At 43.9% G+C, this 21,841-nt stretch overlaps 1 protein-coding gene across 3 annotated transcripts in view; it reads right to left on the reverse strand.

Annotated features, from left to right (window-relative positions):
* Window positions 1–784: 784 nt before the first annotated feature.
* PPARG (peroxisome proliferator-activated receptor gamma) overlaps window positions 785–21,841 on the reverse strand; it is a 124,009-nt gene continuing 102,952 nt past the window's right edge. For all 3 annotated transcript variants that reach the window (XM_010862472.1, XM_010862471.1, XM_010862470.1), the window contains 2 exons: window positions 18,802–19,252; window positions 785–1,239 (listed from right to left, as the gene is read on the reverse strand). In XM_010862472.1, the coding sequence (XP_010860774.1) occupies window positions 992–1,239; window positions 18,802–19,252 (699 nt within the window). In that variant the 3' untranslated portion in view covers window positions 785–991. The remainder of the gene's footprint in view (window positions 1,240–18,801; window positions 19,253–21,841) is intronic.

Genomic DNA, 21,841 nt, shown 5'->3' on the forward strand with positions numbered 1-21,841 from the left:
GGCCCTTTTCCCTCATTCGTGTTTTTGTTTGGCTTGGTTTCCTCTTGTTGCTGTTATTCCTATAATTTTGCTTTCCTAGAACGTCTCTTCTTCCACTCTCTACCTATCACCGAGTCCAACACATCTTTGAGGCCCGCTTGAATGAGTTTATAGTCACTCGTGACTTTTCCAATCTTCGTTACTTTGAACTCCTATAGTACTTGGCATCCAAACCATTCATTTGGCGCACACTGTGTAGTTTAATCTGCTTTTAAGAAGGATTCATCTCTTCTCAATTCAGTGGTAAGTTCTTTTGGCAGGTACCACGTCTTATAACACTTCTGTGTTACCACAGCGTCTGGCCGTTAATACTTGCCACTGGGGTATTTGCATATGCCTTGGTATCCTGTTAGAGGGCTGCTGCTGGTGAGTGAGAATCTTGGTTGAGATTAAGGAAGAAGACTGAATTCCTGGTAGGCCTAAGGATATGCCTCACATGAGTATATCCAGGTTAAGAAACACATCCTCTGAACGGTTTTTGGTCCTGGAGTTCCTTTCTTAGTTGTAATTTTTAAAGCAGACAGAAGGTTCAGAAAAGTTGTAAATTGAGTAAAAAATGATTTGACTTAGAATGAAAATTAATCAGCAATTCCATCCACATTGTTTCACGTATTTAAGAAAGGAAGGAAAATGAAAAATAAAGATGGAAAAGGACGGAAGGAAGGGAAGGGAAATGAAAGGGATAAAAATCCTGGAGAATGGGGTGGGGAACACAACAGACTCAGTCTTCAAATATGACCAGTAATTTCACGATGTGGTAATTTTTAATATTAAAAGTAAATTGTAAATGTATCTTTATAAACAATACGCATAAAATAGATCTATTATTCTAAAACCTTTTCTTTTTTCAAATGCTTTTTCACAGTAATTTTTTTAGGTGTCAGATTTTTCCCTCAAAATAATAGTGCAATTGGGAGAAGGAAGATGCTGTCAGTGAACTCGGACTTCTCTGCTAATACAAGTCCTTGTAGATTTCCTGTAGGAGTGGGTGGAGACTCATGTCCGTCTCTGTTTTCTTTATTACTTGCAACAGCTGCACGTGTTCTGTCACAATCTGTCTGAGGTCTGTCATTTTCTGGAGCAGCTTGGCAAAGAGCTGGGAGGACTCGGGGTGGTTCAGCTTGAGCTGCAGCTCCAAGGCTTGCAGCAGGTTGTCTTGTATGTCCTCAATGGGCTTCACATTCAGCAAACCTGGGCGGTCTGGGAGAGCAGAAATGGAAGACAGAACAGGAGGTTGAGTTACAAAATTCTCTGGTCCCACATCTGAGGCATATTCAGCCAATGACTCACATTTTATTGGTTTTCCTTTGGTTCTAAAATAGCGTGGTGGAGAGAAGGTAAGCAGATAGCAGGCAAGAATTGCATACAAGGAGAATGGAATGCAAGCCAAGACTATCAGAGCTCTTTTCCAGGGCCATTCTCTGCCTGGCCAAGACTAAAGCTGTGTGACCAGTTGACAGAACGCAGTGGCAAAGCAATCATCTCCCCAGACTGGGGACTTTTCTGCTGGCATGTTTCTACTCATTCAGAAATCTCATTTTCAATTTCTGTTTCTTCCTGATGCGTCTATGTTTTATCGCCTCTACTTACTTTCTTATCACAAGTTTAAACACACTTTGAAAACAAACTTTTGTCTTCTTTTTGCTTAATATAGCACATGCATTTTCAAAGAGACAGTATTTTCAAATACTGTTACACTTTGGAAGGACAGACCAAATTTTAACATAGGCTTCTTCTGACTAGAGAGGTTGCAGGTAATTTTCACTTTCTTCTTTATATTTTCCTTACTTGAACTTTTAAATGGTGAGTTTAAATTACTTTTAAGTTCTTAATGTTTTTGCTTCATGTAGATCTTTTTAGATTTATCCTTGAATACGTTCTAGTATTCTTTGCTTTCTTGAATTCTATACTTCTTTTTCATCACATTTTCTAATGTATCCCTGCTGATGTTTAGAAAAAAATGATTGATTTTGTTATACTGAATCTATTCCAGTTTCACTCTTGTGGATTCAAATAGTTTTTATCATGGATTTTTAGAAAACTTTGGACAATTACATCTGCAAATAATCGTAGTTTAAATTTATCTCTTCTTTTCCAGTGTTTGCTCTCATTTCTTTTTCTTGTCATACTGCACTGGATAATACCTCTAAAATGGTATTAAATAATACTAGTGTCGGGAGGCATTCTTATTTTATTCCTAACATTGAGGGAAATGCTTCTAATGGCTTATCACAAGCATGATGTTTACTAGATTATGGCAGGTAGGTTTTTCTCCTGGCTCCCCCAGAGTTTTAAAGTGTTTTAATCAGGAATTTTGTTGCATTTCATCAAATGTTTGTAAGTTTTTCTATCTACAGTGATGAGCACATGGTTTTCTGTTAACCTAGTGTAGTGAATTACATTCATAGATTTTTTAATACTCTTACATTCATTTGCTAATATTTTACTTTAGGGCTTTGAAATTTGTGAGGTTGGTCCAGAGCCTTCTTTTCTGTGAGCTATCCCTTGTCTATTGGTAATAAATATTAACTAGCCTTACAGACAGAGTTGAGACATTTTCCTTCTATTTCTATGTGTGATTATCTATTCCTTGATGGTTTCTTGGAATTCATTTGCAGAACCATCTGAGGCTGGTGGTAAATCTGTGACTATCTTTAACTTTCCTCCTATAGCTTTTACTTTATCCAGGCTTTCTACTACTTATAAAGGAAAATTTTAGTAATTTACATCAGAATAAAGTTGTACATAATGTTCTCTTAGAATCTGAATCTCTATTATTTATATCTCCTCTAATTGAATGCTTTTTGTGTATCCTCTCATTTAAAATTTTTATTTGCCAAAGGCTTATCTATTTTATGGGGCTTCCCTGGTGGCTCAGAGGGTAAAGCGTCTGCCTACAATGCAGGAGACCCAGGTTCAATCCCTGGGTCAGGAAGATCCCCTGGAGAAGGGAATGGCAACCTATTCCGGTACTCTTGCCTGGAAAATCCCATGGACTGAGAAGCCTGGTAGGCTACAGTCCGTAGAGTCACAAAGAGTTGGACACGACTGAAAAGCTCCACATGTTCCACATCTATTTTATGCTTTTTAAAAAAGCACAACTTTTGGTTTTACTGATCAACTCTGTTTTTGAAAACTGTGTTTTGTTTTCAATTTAGCTAGTTCATTCTTTTAACTTTCTTTAGGTTTATTTTTTCCTTCTTTTTCTCATTTCTTGGGTTGAATGGTTAATTCATTTAGTTTCAGTATTTCTTGTTTTCTGATAGATGAGTTTAAAGCTCTAAAATTTCCTCTCAGTGAAAACCTATGGGGTAAAACAGTTTCACCCTGCAGGCTTTGGTAAATCATCCTCTCACAGTTCTTTTCTAAATAGTCTGCTTTACTATTTTGATTTCACTTTTAATCTAAGAGTTATTTAGAGACGGGCTTCCCTGGTGGTTCAGCTGGTGAAGAATATGTCTGCAATGTGGAAGACCTGGCTTCAATCCCTGGGTTGGGAAGATCCCCTGAAAGAGGGAATGGCTACCCACTCCAGGATTCTGGCCTGGAGAATTCCACAGACTGTATAGTCCATGGGCTTGCAAAGAGCTGGACATGACTGAGCGACCTTCACTTGACTTAGAGACATGTTTTTAGATTTACAAGTGGAAAGGCTGAGTGTTTCTGTTTCTTCTAATTTCTGAGTTTGTTGCACTGTGGTGAGAATATAAGATTCTTTCACTGAGACTCAGCAGAGGGGTGCAGAGACTATGTATGGCATTTAAGATACTCACTTGATATTTTATATTGATTCAAATTTTAGCTCTTGAAGGCCACCACCTTCTTTTTTCTTTTTAACTCTTCTCCCCTTCCCTGTAAACTAAAGCACTGTATGAGAGTTTTTACCTCCCTTTTAATGTCCCTCATCATCTTGCCTCCATTTATCATTGTTCCTTTGCTTCAGCCACAGTAAGCTCTTTCTAAACCGAGTCCTTCAAGTATCCTATGTTCTGTCATAACTCTGTGCTTAGGCAGTTCTGTTCCTCCTGCTGGGAGCAGTCTCACATTCCCTCTAATCATCCGACTGACTTAAGCTTACTCTTCAAAACCCTGCCTGTGTCCTTATGTCCTGAAGCCTTTCTGGAGATCATCCCTTCCTCTCCCTTGTTCTTCCAATCCCCTTTCTCTGGACTGTGTAATGTGTACAAAAACCTCAACTGCTACTATACTAGGAGATTACACTTACTGAGTGGCTATCATTTCCCAAAAATTGTACAAAGGGCTTTGTATACAACACATCGTTTAATCTCCACGTAACTCCATGAGGTCAATGCTTTAAGGAGGGGAAAATGAAGATTTAATTAGAGAAAGGAGAGAAATCCTGCCCAAGAACTGCCACTTGATAGTAAACAGCAGAGCTGAAATTTGAATCTGATTCCAAACACTATACTCTTAACTTTTAGTATGTCCAGCTCCAAGTAAATATAATGTGCCTAGCCGCTGTTAACGGAGAAGGCAATGGCACCCCACTCCAGTACTCTTGCCTGGAAAATTCCATGGACGGAGGACCTGGTGGGCTGTAGTCCATGGGGTCGCTGAGAGTCGGACACGACTGAGCGACTTCACTTTCACTTCACTATGCTGTATTATAGGTACAGATTTTTTTGTTTATCTCCCCTACTTGGCCATGAGTGATCAGAGGGCGGAGACTATGTCTTGATCATCTCTGAGGCTCCAGTGGAAACACAGGAAGCACTCAGTTGACTGAGTTAATGAGTGAGAAGGCTCTTCTGGCTAAGAGTCCTGGATTGAAAACTACAATTCTTCTGGTTGGTGAATAAGCCTAAAGGAAGGATCAATACACAATGAAGAAGTCTCTCGGACACAGGGTTTTCCTGTATCAAATAAACTCGAGTAACCTTTATCCATTGAGGTGAGACAAAATGGTCTCGGGTGGGATTTTCAGAACTTTAAACATGCTTTTAAGTTTGTTTTTTTTTTTCTTTTCTTTTTAAAATTACAGACAGAAAGTTACCTGTAGTTTTTTTTTTTTTTTTTTCCCCTTAACTTCTCTAACATATCCCATTGACTGGAGTAAATTTTTTTTTTTTTAATTTTAGCACTTAATTTTGGAGTCATCAGCAAGAATCTCTGATTCTGAGAATGAAACAGATGATTCAGTCCTGGCCTAGAGACTCACGCCCCTGGAGGAGTCATCCTTTCTCACAGTTGCTATGCAATAACGAAACCCCCTGACACTTCAAGGAAGAGCAGATCCTGGATGGGTGCCTTTGGTTCAATGGCTGCCAATCCTCCCCCCGGAACAGATGTGCCAGATTTTGAAGGCCTGGACAGCACACGCTTGTGCATCGCAAGCAGCAGCGCTCTGTGTGGAAGTGTCAGGGTGGCTCCTCCGTGGGCTGGGACCCCATACTCTTCATGCAGAACCCTCTGCTCATGGGCACCTTGACTGCTTAGCCCCTCTCCCCTTCCTCCAGAGCAGCATCCGTGGGGTCAAAACTTCTGCAGAGGAGATGATGTTAATCTACCAGGTTTCATTTATCACGACAGTTCAAACAAGCTAAAGCCACGAATGCAGCTGACGGGGCTTGCTGGAAACACTTGGCCGCCGTGCAGTGCAGTGGAACTGTGGCCTCTATGAGGGGAGAAGGATCTGGTTTGGATTTTCAAGCCTCTCCCTGGCAAGTTTTTTTTTTTTTTTTATGATGTGACAGATGAAGTTTGGCTGAAATTTTGTGGCCACTGATTTATGTTTTCTCTAGTGGCGAGTTAGATCATTTACTGATGTGTCCCACTGTCGCCCTCACTGGGCCTCAGTCAAGGCAAAGACAGAGTGCAGGAGAGTGGGGAAAGTGGATGTGCTCTGCTTCTAGCAACTCTCACTAACCGGCTCTGTGACCCTGGGCAGGCTGATGAAGTTCACTGCGCCTCGATTTTCTCCTCTGTAAACGAAAAGGAATGGACTAGAGAGGGGATCTCTAAGACCCTAGTTCAAGAGTTCTAAGCTTTCTTCTTATTTGTAATTCCCTTTACAAGATTCACATAACAAAATTGGGGGAATTTTCTACTCAAAATCCAAGTAGAAAAGCACATTAACAGGCTCACACATTAAACTTAGAGCACTTGGCTAATTTGGAAAGCTAGAAAAGCTTCCTTTGGTCTTCAGCACTCCCTAGGGTTAAGAGCAAAAGGGATGTGGCAGGCTTGCCCTCACCCCCCAGCTGGCTCCAAGGCCTTCTCTGCTCCCCTTGCTGTCTTGTTGCTTCCAGCTTCCTTCCACTCATACCTGAACCCCTACTGAGCTAAGCTGGGCAACACAAGAGTGCCACAGGAACCTGTCTACAGACCCAGCTGTCCTGGATCCCTTGCTCTTCCCTCTCCCTTCCCCTCAGCTCAGGGCCTGCTAAAGTATCATTCTGAGAAACCTTCTGAGGTCCTCTCCCTTCACCTTGCTGAAGGTTAGAGTTGGGGTCTGGAAGAGGATCAAGGCCAAGGGACCCCACTTCATTAGCCCTAGATTGCCTAGAAAGCCCTTTTGGCAAAGTGCGTGCTGACTCAGACTCCAGGACCCAACCTTCAAGGAAGCTGGAGTCAATTATTGGTTCCTTACTTCCCAAGCTGCGAAGAATTGGGAAAGAAAGCTTTCCGGTCCCCATCACACAGCGCTGGAATTGATTACAGAACACTGTTGATTGCGGGCAAATCTACAAAGCTTCCATCTTATCCAGATCTGGTTCTGTTAAGAGCTTATCGGAAGCAGATTCAAATTCTCTGCCCACCTGGGCCAGGCATCTCCCTACCCCACATTTTCTCAGGAGACGTCTTAGTTAGGGGACCAGATGGCCATGGCGGTGTCTCCTGAAGAAGGTCCAGAAAAACCAAAGTGGATGGCTTTGTTTCTTTTCTAATTGCTGCTGTTATGACACTCCCAGTTCTTTCCTATTGGCTTTCTGATGGAGACAAATTGGAAAAGGATTGTATCCAGTACATTTAGGAAAAAGAAGTCTTGATAGCTGGGGAGTGGTAAATTGATCCAAAGGCAATGAAAGAACTGAGCTCGGGTGAAAGTGAAGGGAGGTGGGGCTCCTTAGGGAGCTCACACTAGGCATTTCACTTCCTCTTCCTCTCCAATTTCCTTTATTCTACTGCTTCCTAAGTACACAGGTGTGTTAAAAAAGAGCAGTGGATGCTATACTTAAAATGGATAGCCAACAAGCACCTACTGTACATATAGCACACAGAGCTCTGCTCAGTGTCATGTGGCAGCCAGGGTGGGAGGGGAGCTTGGGGGAGAACGGATACGTGTACATGTGTGCCTGAGTCCCTTTGCTGCACACCTGAAACTATCACAACATTGTTAATAGGCGATAACCCAATACAAAATAAAAAGTGTTTTTTTTTTTTAAACAGCAGTGGATTTGGAAACTGAAGACTTGATCCCGTCTGTCCTCCACTTGGCTCCACGTGACTGTGGACAAGTCATCTTATCTTTCTGGGTTTGCCGTAATCTTTAAGACAACAGTGGTGTTTCTTTCCTTAAGGTCACGGTGAGAAGGAGTCAGGTACAGGAGCTTTATAACACAGTGCTGGTCTCTGTGTTTGTTCAGGTAGAGGCAGTTCCCACAGGGATAGTGTCTGGAGTGTAAGCAGGGGTGGGGTGGCATCTGTGCAGCCGGGAAACGGGGTGGTTTCTGAGCTGTTACTGGTAGAGCAGAAATTCGGGAGCATGAGATAAGGGTTCCTGATACAGACACATGTTGGGAGTTTGGGGCAAGTTCTCGTTCTTGTAGTTGAATGCGTGTAAGCAAGACTGTTTCAGAACAATTATGAGACAAAGAAGCCCCGGTGCCCACATTCACTTCTTCCTTAGAGATGGACTTGGGGTTCTGTGGTCCTTCTGTGGTCCTTTCCTGACCTAACCATCAGAATCATGGGGACCGCTAGGCAAACCCCTGCATTCATCCAGGTCTGTCTCTGGCAAACTTTGGCATGACCTGTAGCAACTGCCTCCTACCATCCTACCTTTAAGAGGAAAAAAAAAAAAAAAAAAACCTAAGAGAATTTTCACATGTGTTCTTTTCGTATTTAAATTTGAACTGGGGCTTGACTGAGTGCAGTGATTCTTGACTTTGCCTCTACACTGCAATTATCTGGGGAAATTAAAAACACGCAAATGAATGCCTGGCTCCCCTCTTTAGAGACTCTGACTGACTTGGCCTGGGGTGTGACTGTTGTTCCTAAAAACTTCCAGGTGACGGGAAGCCAAGAGCAAACACCACTGATTTCAGAAGCATCTGGAATCTCAACCTCAAAGCTTACTTGCTGGGTAACCCTGGGCAAGTTCCTGAACCTCTCTGTACCTCGGTTTCCTCATTTGGAAGGTGGGAGACCTGACAGTAATCCAGTGCACAGTGTGGACGAGAGGATAAAATGCGTCCCGAGATGACAAGTGCCTGGCGCAGCATCTGACACGTGCAAAGTCAGCCATTTCCAGCTGTTTTGTGTAATGGTACCGTCCAACACGCCTCTTTTCTTCTTACCTTTCTGCCCCTCTCATTTCTCTGCTGCCCCTGGGTCTTCTCTGTGCCTCTCCTATTCTTTCTCCCTTAACTGCTCCCTTCCTCGCCCTGCCTTCTAGATGCTTTTCTTTTTCCGCTCCTGGGACCGCACCTTGCAGGGGATGCAGTGGCAGGAATCCTAGCAAGACCAGCCTACAATGATCAGAAGTGTGAGCAGCGGATGATGTGGGGAGAAACATGGTCAATCACTGCTATGGGGAAAGGAAACGACGGACACAGGCCATCTGGGGCAAGTGTGTCAGCCGTGGAGGCCCATGTTGCTGGTAGACTCTTTCCCTCTGAAGGGGCTCATGGTCTAACACATCCTTGTTAGACAGCAGTTCAAGAATGCTTTCTCTGTTTCCACCGAGGACGTAGCAATGACACATGTGACTTGGCTAGGATGGAGGGTGGGAAGACCACCCCCACGAAACCACGCCCAGGTCCTACCTTCTTTCACCTGCCCTTTAAGTAGCAATTGCACACCAAGTCCCCTCATCTCAAAACGCTTGACTGCTGCCTCCAAAAGCCACCTCCTTGACTACAGCCCAGAACACAAAGGCATCTGGTAACAAGGTGGGCGGAGCTTCCCCCTCTGTTGTGTTCACAGCTCTTTCATCTCTTGAGGGCACCTGCAGTAAAGGGAGTGTGGGTCCTGTTTTATTTCCAGCTCTTTCAGAATGGAAATGGGACTGGAGACTTCAATCCTGCCCTTGGGAAGTCCTGTCTTTTTCTAACTCCTTTCACAGGGTGTTTGGGTCCCTTTGTTCTGGACATTCAAGGTCAATCAAGTGAAACTCAGCCTTGGGGTTTGCTCCCCTTCTCTGAGTCTGGACCAGGGAAGCTACTGACTCCCTTCAAGCCCAGGGATGCAGGTCAATTTCTGCCCCTTCTGTGTCCCACCCCAGCTCCAACCAAGAAGCAGGGGCAGAGGAACCAGGCTGGAGTGCAAAGATGGAGAATGGTTTCTTCTTCTCCATCAAGCCTGACACATTCACGCTCCAAATCGAGTGACTCTTCCTTGCTTCCTCAACCTCTAGAAGTGCTAAGAGCAAACCAAAGGGAGTCAACAAAATAGAAGGTGGCCAAGAATTAGCTCTCTGCACCTCTCCCCTCCTCCCCCACATTGTCCTTGCCAACATCTTTGAAAAGAACCTGTGATCTCAAAACAGGTGTGACCTCCAACTGCTAAGTATGATCTCTCACCATATAATGTCCCCCCAGACTTCACAGCATTCCACAACCTCCCCCCCACACCCCCTGTTGCCACACACACATACTCCTGCTTGGTCCGTACCTCCTTCAGGGGCCAGCAGGGCCCAGAGTTCTCCCCTCACCCATTCTCCCCAGTATCTTTCTCCCTTGGGGTTTTGTTCTCAATCCACAGCTAATCCCCTTAAAATGATAGCTGATAAGAGATTAGCTGATATCTCCCTAGGAGTATTTATATGGTACTAAGGGATTTTAAGAAGGACTATTAGTAAAATTTCAAGCGATCTGACTGGCAGGATCACATGGAGCTACTTTATATTATATCGCATAAGGGAAGAGGGAAAAGGAGCATTTATGTGTGCCAACCATGTCCCAGGCATCATGCCAGAGGCTTCACATAATGTTATTTATTTAGGGAACTGATAAGGAATTTGAGGCTCCGGTAGGTAAATGTGTGCAATCACACATTTAGTAAGTGGTAGAGTGAGGGGGTTTGGGGAGCCCACAGCCTCCCGCCGCCCCTCCCGCCTCTCCTGGTCCACGGATGGAGGGGTGGCAGGTGGGACCCCAGGCAGCCTCTCTCCCCTCGCCACCTGTGCTGGCCTCTGGAGCCGGTACCGGCTTCACTCTTCCTCACTCGAAGAGGATCTGTCTGAGTGTCGTGGCTAGCTTGTGCCAGCCTGGAAGGCTGCCTGGGGTCACCCAGAGTTTAACCACACATTGTGAGAACCCCAAATGATAAAGTGCTCCCCAAAGTGGCCCACTGACTGGCTGGCTCAGCCTCTTCCAAGATGTCGGTGCGGGGACAGGAATGACTCAGCAGTTTGGCTTTCAAGCCCATGTCTGTCTCTGAGGTCAAGTGCCATGACGAATGATCCCAGCCTATGGGGCCTGGGGTTGGGAGGGGATTTTATTTCTGAAGCAGTCACAGATAAAGATGCTTCAGGGTTCTACTACAAATGACAAAAGCCTCTGTGTGTGAGTGTGTGTGTGTGTGAGAGTGTGTGAGTGTGTGTGTGTGAGTGTGTGTGAGAGTGTGTGTGGTTTAAGTTCCTCAGATGATTCTAGTATGTTCTTCTCCCTGCCCACCCCAACCCCGAGGTCTCTGGTTTTCAGAATTTGGGTGCCAGTTGAGAACTTGTATAAATATACCTCCCTCTGTCGAAACCAAGCCCTCTATGGGACATTTCTAGATAACCCACACTGAGTCATCATTCAAAGCCATCTCGGCCACCTGACAGGGTCTGCCTGCTGGTCACGGCAGCACAATGGGGAGACCAGAATACCAGGAGAAGGGAGCAGTGTCACACGCTATGTGGACGCAGGGCAGGTGCCCAGTCGATATTTTCCAATTAATAAATGAAAGCAATTACTCTCTGACACAACCGTGGCCCAGATGGGGAATATGAATCATGTAATCAACACTCGTCCACTGTCCAGCTCAAGGTTCAGTCACATGAGAAATCAGATGTCTGTGTTTCTTCTCAACATTACAGAGAACAGTTAGAAAAAAAACAACTTTTCCCCTTAGGTACCAGCCTGTCTCGTATGGATAAAGCAGATGAATATTTAACTGTCACAGCAGAATGGAAGAAATCTGCCCTACTGTTCTTCACAGTATTCATAATATCTCAGTTTTAAAATATTTTTGGTTTTGTCTCCTCCCAGTTAACTAGTAAGGACGATGCCAGCAGACAAAGAAGGCATGGGGACCATTGGATTGTGGAGAATTAGGGTCCCCCCCCACCCCCCGAGCTGGAGTTTCCTCACTCAGGCACCTGCCCTCTTGTCTTAGATTTTAGAAGAGAGGGGGGCTGTCCATTCTAACTTGCAGAAACAACAGTTCTGCTGTTAAAATGAAAGGATTAGACACGAGCTGTCAATATCCACAAGGTTCTGGAGGGCTGTTAGGGGTATGAAGGACAGCCGACACTCACAAGCCCAGAGGACCTCCCACCCTGGACCCGTGGGTCTGTGGTCCTCCGGAGAGGGGTGCTCGCTATACAAGGAATGGGAAGAGTAGACATCTGGATGGTCAGGAAGACATTAAGTTACTGACGGGTATTTTAACAGTTTTACATTTCTCTCACAAACTTCCTTGCAACCACTCCTCTCTATCAGAGCCTGCTGTAAGATGCTATCTGACCACACTGGGACGTATTTACTTGGGTACTTCAAGTTTATGGTCAGTTTTTGCAGGGAGCTCTGCGAACGGGGGTGCTGTGCTGCCTGAACAAACAGAAGAAGCAGCACCGGTCTCGGGGTAAACACGGGGTCCACTCCTTCCCAGAGCAGTCCTCAAACCTGGGACATAATTTTGTGAGGCAGTTGGGAACAAACGGTGTCTGGACAAGGGCTCTGGATAGTAGGAAGTGATGTTTGGAACTGTACCTGGAAATTCTTGATTGAAATACTTGAAGGTAACAGGGAAATGGTAATTTCTGCCAAAGAACTCCAAGACCAAGGTAAGTACCTGGGCTGGTCCCACATCTCAGCACACAAGGCAGTGCAGCTGGGCATCTGCTGGAAGGTCAGGGTGGGCCTGACCTTGGCCTCACTGATGAGGAGCTCTGTGACCACGGGGCAAATTGCTTAATCTAAAGCAATTCTAAACTTCTGTTTTCTCCGTCTGTAAGATGGGGATAAGTGAGAGATTTTTCTAGAATTGCGGGGAAAATTAAAGATTCAGGATGTAGGTAAAGTGCTTACCATCTATTCTGGCTCACAGTGAACTGGTCAATAGATGGCAGCTCTTTTTATTAGTAATATTTGATCACTGTTCACTCAATAAGCATTTATTAAGTACTTATTCTGGGCCGGGTTCTGTGCTCTGATTCTAATTCCAACAAACGAAAACGTAGATATCATATCTACGGGATGTCTCTGGCGGTCCAGCGGTTAAGACTCTGCTCTTTCAATGTAGGGGGGCGTGGTTTTGATCCCTGGTTGGGGAACTAAGATCCTGCATGCCCCGAGGTGCAGCCATAAATAAATAATTATTTTTAAAGTATCTATCTATACACACGTAAGTCATGACCAAGGCTAGAAACACAGCTCTAGTGTACTGACCTGAGTGGCTAGGTGTCACAGAATATCAATTCCTCCTTCACCTACAGATGTATAGCTATGCAGAATTCTCCCTAGTAGCCTGTGCTCTCTGCCCACTCTGTAGGAGAGAAGCACATATTCACTCCAAGAGCAGCTGTCCAAAACTGCTTCATGGAGAAAGAACATGACTGGAATGGCTGGAAACAGGAGGAGCCACTATACAGGAGGTTTGCATAACCGAGCCAGACCCAAGAGGGTAAATGGGGAGGCCGGGTGACTTGCCATCTGTGGCTCCTGCACCAATATTTACAGCTTCTCTGTCATTAGGATGGTGATGACAATCTGCCTCGAGAAATATATTGTAAAATCCAGTGAATTTCCTCCCCCATATCGTGGAAGTTTGGGAAGAACTGTGATGGATTCCAAACTGTTTTGAATTAACAGAAAGAGCTTTTGCCTGTTGCCGAGTTCCAGCTGGAACCCTCCTATGCTTTTTCTCCACCAAACAGCAAACGCCCGAGGGGGGCAAAGTGTCCAGTGGAGTGTCCTGGGGCTTGTCAGCTTTACTGAGCTTTCCACTTGGCCTTGGCTGCTGGTAGGTTTTGGGGAGTTTGCTGGTGTGGCTGGCATGATGCTGTGGCGCCAGCTGCAAACATGCCCTTGCTGGAGGCAGTTTTATTACTCTTGACGCCACCCATCCAGGCAGTGAGACGAGAGGGAGCAAGGGCCTCTTGCTCCTTCTCTTCCCTTAATATGACTCCCGAGGAAACCTTGCTTCTGGACTCTGTGCGCAGGGCTCCAGAACAGTGATGGGAACACAGGTTGGGGCCACTGACCCCATGAGGGAGTTGACCACATCTGCCAGTCAAGTGGCAGAAGGAACTCAGAGAGGTGACAGTTAGGATACCTGGGTTTCCCTTCTAGTTTCCCTGCTCACGAGTTGTCAGTTCTTAGACACAACCCTTTCATCTCTGACTCTCTCTTCTCTCTCTACGGAATAAGAATAAAGATACAAGAGAACTGTCGGGACCTAGTGAGAGAAAGTAAGGGACAAAGTGCTGTCCTTTGGCTCAGGGAATGTGGTTCTTTTTAGTCTCATTCTTCTTGCTTGAAGCTCGAAGGAGAAGGAGGGAGAGAGGAGGAAATTCTGAGAAGAACTAGGTCATCTCTCTCAGCGAGCTTGGTCTGAGAGGTTCATACATAGTACAGATGCTGAACACCGGGCCAATCTAAGTACCAAATCTAACGGCATCAGCAGCTTCTAGGGTTGAAGCCGAGTGACCGTGATCTTTACTACTGCAACTCCAGTTTCCCCAGCGAATACTTAGTTGGGTCAAAATCAGGTACTTTCATCCAAAAACCCCCTTTGGGTCCTCTGGGGAATCCCCCACCTTTTACCTCCCCAATTCCTCACCACCCTACTCTTACATAATGCCCATCTCCCCTTCAGTCTAGGGTCATAACCTTGACCGGGACAAAGCTCTTCTGTGAGTGACTCTTAAGGCCAGCTTAGAAGGAGGTCACCAGGTTCCCTGCCCGTAACACTCCTCTCTCAAGTCCCTGAAGCTATCTGCAGGCTTCAGAACAAACCATAGAGGAGAAAATAACCCCTCTTGTTAAGAACAGGTAGGATCAGAAATTTGTCAAAGCCTCTTTGCTTACATGAACATTTTCCCTTGGAAAACCCACGATGGGAACTGAGAAATTATATGTTGTACAAGAAATTACATGCTGTACTCAAACAACCCACTGTCTGGGACGGTGGTTCCACCATCTACAGATGACCAGGAAGCTCATCTCATTGGGATCCAGTCTTTGGATCCAGAAAGACCAGAGCAGCTCTTTCTCCGGCCTCTACCCACCAGCTTCTCTGACTAAAAGAGGGAATCAAGTTCCTGGGTGCTGAGCAAACATTCTTACCTAGTGCCCAGAGGCTGGCTTCATCGACAAAGTCAAACTTGGCTCAGGGAAGAGAAGGATTTCCCTTTTGCGATATGGGAACTTGCCAGTGGGCCAATGGTATGTTTTTCTTTTTTTTAAAGGAAGCCTCAAATGATTTACAGGGTTTTTTTCTCATTATAACTACATATATATGATTTTAAGATTCTATGACTGGCAGCTACTTTCAGATTTCTTTTCATTATTGTGAGGATCCAATGAACTCTGGAAACTGGCTACTGTGAAGACAATCTGGGGAACGCTCAAAGGAACTCGTTTATACAGCACCGACATTTAAATGATACCATTTTTAATTTTCTTAACTGAAAGCCAAAGTCTGCAGTATCTATTAAAACAAGTTATTCTCAGAGCTATTTTTGACCAATTCATACACATTTTAAAGGCCTAACTGAATAAATGATTTTAAAAATAATCTAGTTTGTGTGTCATGCGGAGTATATGGCATTTTTCTCGATGAAATTATACTGTCCTCTCACGTGCCCATAAAACAACATTGCTCAGGTTCAAAAAGCCCTGAATTACCATGATTATTTCTTGCCTAAACCTTTCCTGGATAGAAACCAAGCATGTTGGAATGGCTTATTTCAAGTGCCTCCCTTAATATCTGTGGTAGGAATGAATATAAACCGGCACAAACTTTATGGAAAAACAATCTGGCAACAATGAAACAAAAGATTTAAAAATGTTCATGGCCATCTACTCAGCAATTCTACTTCTTGTAATTTATAGAGTGAGAAAATAATCTGAAATGTTAACAGAAATTTACACGTAAGAAGAATCATTGCAGTAGAATTTAGAACATGTTTTCCATAATTTTCTATAACATAAATCAGCCATAATTTGCTCTTATAATATAAAGCAACCTATACATAAGTAGCGGAGAAGGCAATGGCACCCCACTCCAGTGTTCTTGCCTGGAGAATCCCAGGGACGGGGGAGCCTGGTGGGCTGCCGTCTATGGGGTCGCACAGAGTCGGACACGACTGAGGCGACTTGGCAGCAGCATAGCATACATAAGTAGGGAGATAATTTAGCATGTAATGTTCTTTTATGAAATGAAATATGTTACAGTCACTAAAAATGATAGCATACATTAGAGAAATGCAAATCAAAACCACAATGAGGTACTACCTCAGAGTAGTCAGAATGGCCATCACCAAAAATCTACAAGTAACAAATACTGAAGAGGGTGCAGAGAACAGGGAGCCCTCCTGCACTGTTGGTGAGATTGTAAGTTGGTGCAGCCGCTATGGAAAATAGTATGGGTTCCTCAAAAAACTAAAAATAGAGTTGCCACATGATTCAGCAATCCCACTCCTGGGCACATATCCAGATAAAACTCTAATTCAAAAAGATACGTGCACCCCTATGCTCACAGCACCACTATTCACAACAGCCAAGGCTTGGAAGCGACCTAACCGTCCAATCGGCAGATGGGCGGATAGAGAAGCTGCGGTTCATACTTACCATGGCATTATTAGTCACAAAAAAGAGGGAAACAACGCCATTTGCGGCAACACCACTACAGCTAGAGATCACATACTAAGTGAAGAGAATCAGGAGGACGAATACCGTATGATGTCACTTACACGTGAAATCTAAAATACGACACAAATGAAACTGTCTGTGAAACAGAGAGAGACTCACAGATATAGATAATAGACTTGGGGTTGCCAAGAAAGGCAGGAGATGGGGGAGGGATGGAGCGGGAGGCTGGAGTTGGCAGACCTAAGGAATGGACAGACAGCAGGTCCTACTCTGTAGCACAGGGCACCGTGGTCAGTATCCTGTGGCAAATCATGATGCAGAAGAGTAAAAAGGGAATAAATACACACACACACACACACACAGCTGAATCATTTCGCTATACAGCAGAAATGAACACGACGTTGTAAGTCAGCTATACTTCAAATAAAACAAATTTTAAACGGCAGCATACATATATGCCAGCACAGGCACAGAAACGTTTTGGTAGGAGAAACAGACCTTTGTTAATCCTATTTTATTTTGAGGATATGGAGCTTTACTTTTCACTTACACCTTTCTTTGAATCAAAAAATGACCATATATTACTCTTATTTTTAAAATTAAGAAAAATATTAAGAGTGTTAATGACATGAGAAATGATTAGGTGAAAAAAGTAATATAAAGATGGTACGTGCTCAGTTACCACCATGTCCGACTCTTTGTGACCTGATGGATTGTAGCCACTAGGCTCCTCTGTCCGTGGGGTTCTCCAGGCAAGAATACTGGAGTGGGTTGCCATTTCCTACCCCAGCGGCTCTTTCCCACCCAGGGGCTGAACCTGTGCCTCCTGCACTGCAGGCAGATTCTTTACCATTGAGCTACTGGGGAAGCCCACAAACATGGTATATATAGTATAATTAGGAAAAATCTTAGAAATAGATCACATGTTAATAATTATATTTCTATATTTCAATAAAGATAAAATGGGCCTTAAAATATTAGCTAAACAATACCAACTCGTTTTCTAACCTGGTTGTTCAAAATTGAATCTTTTTCTCCCAATGGACCTCACATAAACTGGAATCTCATTCTTTGTTGAATGAATCACAGAGATTCAAGGGTCAGCTGAAGAAGTAAGTATCAAAACACGTCGGATAGCATAGTTCTGCTATTATTAAGCATAACACGACAAAGGGCTTGTGGTGTCAGAGTTAATCTGCACTGTGCTGTTATCTGTTTGCACCCTGGTCATGAAAAGTGGGCTGCCGGTGTAGACCGTGGTGCCACCTAGATGACCTCGGTTCATCATCCTGACTCCATCTTTGCTGTCTGGGAGATTCTGGCCAAGTTACTGAACCTTTCAGGGCTTTGGTTTCCTCATTTAATACTCTCATTGGGGTTGTGAGAATTAAATGAATGTGTGTGAAGTGGTTAGAAAACTTCCTGCACACAGTAAGTACTCACTACTTACTCTTCTCGTTACTGATACACCGCGCATCTGATTTCAGAAGCACTCTGCTCTCAAGTAACTGGACCACAAAAGACTACAGAGTGGGCCTTGCTCTTTGCAACATGCTGTCTAATCCACACAACTTACATCTAAAGGACCACTGTCCCCCCACACATCAGTTTCCATGCACAGGGAGTATTCTGCACCCACAAACAACTTCGCGCAAATTCCATCTCAGCAATGAAAACTGGTTATCTAAAGACAATTTTTATATAGAGAGATGACACTGAAACTTTCTTCTACTCAAGTTGGAAACCCATGAGGTGCCAATGAAAGTAGCATGTAGTGTAAAACCTGGCTTTCGGAGTTGGTTAATTAGATCATGCCCTTGCAAGGCCAAAAGTACAATGAATGCCTAAATAACTCAATTTACTTCTCTGCTGGGTGTTCTCTGGTTCGGACTGCATTCTTGATCACAGCCAACCACCTCACCAAGGTACTGTCAGGGGAGTCGTCAGAGGACTCCACACGGGAGAGGAGGCAGAGTCAGTAGACGTGTGCTCTTTGATCCCTGAACCTGCGAAAGCAGTTCAAAGTCACACCTCGCTGATGGTGGGGCTGGACCATAATCTAACTACACACACAGTGGTGCTTTCTCCATGCAAGTGAGCATCGTCTTAAATTACTTAAATGAGAATAGACTGGCCTTCTGGAAAGGAACAGAAAAAGACAAGGAAAAAGGAAATAAAGAGAGAGAAAAAAAAAAAGAAGAGGGCATTTGTCTTCCATGTTTGGATTTGACCAGACAAAAAATTTTTTTCAGAATAAAGGAAAAGCACCTGAGTTACCCACAGCCGTCAGAGAGGAAGTCAATTGATATTCTTTCTCAGTATGTCTCATGGGTAGCGACACTCCCAGGGCATTATCCCACTGGCACTCTCTGTGGGAAAGTGCGGTAAGTGCAGAGAGAAAAGGCGCAAAGCCTCAAGTGAAGGCAAGTCGACATTCATTCAGCCATCCCAGCCCCACCCCACCCTCCTTCACGGAAAACCGCCAGCAGCAGCTTACCTCCACTGAGAATAATGACAGCTATAAATATTGCTAAGTCGCTGTCATCTAATTCCAGTGCGTTGAACTTCACAGCAAACTCGAACTTGGGCTCCATAAAGTCACCAAAGGGCTTTCGCAGGCTCTTTAGAAACTCCCTTGTCATGAATCCTTGGCCCTCGGATATGAGGACCCCATCCTTATTCATCAAGGAGGCCAGCATCGTGTAAATGATCTCGTGCACGCCGTATTTTAGGAGAGTTACTTGGTCGTTCAAGTCAAGGTTCACAAAGCCGGGGATGTTCTTGGCGTACTCTGTGATCTCCTGCACGGCTTCCACGGAGCGAAACTGACACCCCTGGAAGATGCGGATGGCCACCTCTTTGCTGGGCTCCTGCAGGGGACTGATGTGCTTGAACTTGATTTTATCTTCTCCCATCATTAAGGAGTTCATGTCATAGATAACAAACGGCTGCAAAGAAAAATGGGAGAAAGTGACTGAGTTGGAAATTTCTCATTCACGGTCAACACCATCCCAGCGTCTTCATAGACACTTGCTTTGCTAACGAACATCTTTCAAGTTGAAAACATTGAACAATGAGAAAATACTCATGTCTTGATTAATCCTCCAGGTTGTCTTCTGGAACCAAACATATTTCACCAACATTGGTGATATGGTACCACGACCGGTGACTCATTAGTAGCTCCAATTCCTGTTGTTTGGAAGGTCTTTGTTGTTGATTTAAAAAATGATGCAAAAATCTACTGTTTTATTCTAGCTTTCAATGGCATACATGTTTAACCTTCTTTCAATAAAAAAATTATTTCAGCAACTCAGGGTTGAATAGACCCACTTGGACATAAAGTAATCTTGCTGTTTTAGATAAAATCCTCTCAGAGCTTAAATGAAACATAATGTATATGTAAACTATACTTAACTATAGAAAAATCAGTCTGATAGCAGACTACAAACACTGAGTCAAGAAAATGTCTGTTTCTTTCTTTCCTCTTTTTTTTTTTTTTAATGCTCTGGAAGCAATCTGTTTCAGAAGGAGCAGCTGCATAAGGCCTATGGGCAAACACTACAAAAGTGGCAAATTAAAAAAAGGTTGGAACTTATTTTTAAAAGTATCTGTCCTTAAGGGTCAAGAATCAATAAAACTCGTTTATCAGTTATTCAGGTTTGCAATAGGCTGCTAGCAAAAGCCTGTTGGGTTTGTCCACGAAATAATCTTTCTCTTTCATTTCCTTGTATAGATTTAACCAGAGGTTTGTGGTCCTTGTGAAATTCTCAAGGCTACCCTGAATAAGTGACCACAATTATATATATACACACACATGTATATACCTACTGAACTCTGTGAGGAGCTACCCCTCAATTCTAGTCATGTGTTTTACTCAGAAGCAAGGAATAAGAGTTGAGGGTATCTGGCTTCCAGCTTTGGTTCTGTGGTTAACTCTGTGACTTTAGAAAAGTCATTTCTTTCCTAGCCCTCGAATTTCTCATCTGAAGTGGATTGCATAGATTTCCAACTCTTCTCGTGAGGATATGCTAGTTGCATTTCTTGGAAGTAGCGTCTGTGATGTGTGTGTGTGTGTGTGTGTATCTGTGTGAGTGTGCATGTACACATACATGTCCACTGAATATGAAGTCTCTGATGTACTAAAAATAAAGCTTCTTTTGAAAAGCTTTATTGAGAGACATTGAGAATTCTCTCCTCTTTGGTAAGAGGAAGCAGACACAATGAGAGCCAGCAGTAGCCAGCTTCAAGACCCACTGGTTCAGACAGTTTAAACTATTAATCTCAACAGTAGTCTAAGATTGTTATCAAACTTTTTTGGGGGAGGGGCAAGCCACATGTCTTGCAGGATTTTAGTTCCCCAACCAGGGACCGAACCTGGGCCCAAGCAGTGAAAGCACTAACCAATGGCTCACCAGGGAATTCCCTTCACCAAACTATTAAGTCTATTCTGCACTGAAGGAAATAACACTAATCTAAGTAGATTCCCAAACTTGCCTCTTATTTCAACAACATTCGCTGGAGTTATTCCAGAAATTGCTACTTTTTTTAAACCAAAAGAATTCACTTCAATTGTACTGTTTAGCAAATACAAAACCGCAAAGTAGGACAGATGAGAGGAACCCAAGAGTAAGCTTGCCTGGTGACTCAAGTCTTCAAGTAAGCCAAGAACGAATAGTTCATACTGCTTTGAGGCATTCTGCTTTTTTCTCTACTTCAGACCTATATTATTAACAGGAGGGAAAAAAAAAAAAAAAAAGGACAGAGTAGATGGACAGTCTCTTCAGTTAACATGTGTTGAGTTTTTCCAGAATGCCAGATTCTGATGCTGACAAACACTAGCTTTTACAGAACCTAGGAGAAGGTGGTTTCTGATCTCAAAGAGTTTTGTGGCCCATTTTCATTTACGCTACCAAGGGGCTGGCTTTCTTTACTGCTATGAGAAATCTGAGGGCACCTGAAGAGCCCACCTGCACCTGTACAAACACAAATGACAAGGATATAAAGCCATCAGCTCTTCACGTGTGGGAGGACAGTGCCTCATCTGCCCAGCTTCTGGATGACCTCAGTCCCTCAGCTTCTTGGCACAGAATGGATGCATAACATTCTCCCACCTCCATGTAAGCAATTTCTCTGGAACTATGCCCTGATAAATCATCCTGTGACTCTTCCCCCTCGACTTCCCCTGTCCCCTCATATAAAGCCCCAGGTTCCTGTTTTTGAAACTCTGTGATAGTTGCACAGAAGGCACAAAATCCTGCTACTTTTCTCTCCAAATTTAACAACAATGTGACTTGGTAACCCCTTGGCAATCGACGTTGGTCAGGATTTCCTGGCAGTAAACACTCAAGGACAGAGAAAGGAATCAGCAGCCCCCACCATCATGCCAAACCATTCCAGCTTTTTTCTTTTTTTAAAAAAGATCCCTTCAGCATTTTCAAAATGTTGAGTTGGCAGAGGATTCTGGGTACAGACATGCAAATGAATCCCAGGTGGGTTTCTTTGTTTTTCCTCATCATAGATGATGTTGCCTTTTTTTT

The sequence above is a fragment of the Bison bison genome, unplaced genomic scaffold (assembly GCF_000754665.1).
Source record: "Bison bison bison isolate TAMUID 2011002044 unplaced genomic scaffold, Bison_UMD1.0 scf7180017864482, whole genome shotgun sequence".
Classification (NCBI taxonomy): domain Eukaryota; kingdom Metazoa; phylum Chordata; class Mammalia; order Artiodactyla; family Bovidae; genus Bison; species Bison bison.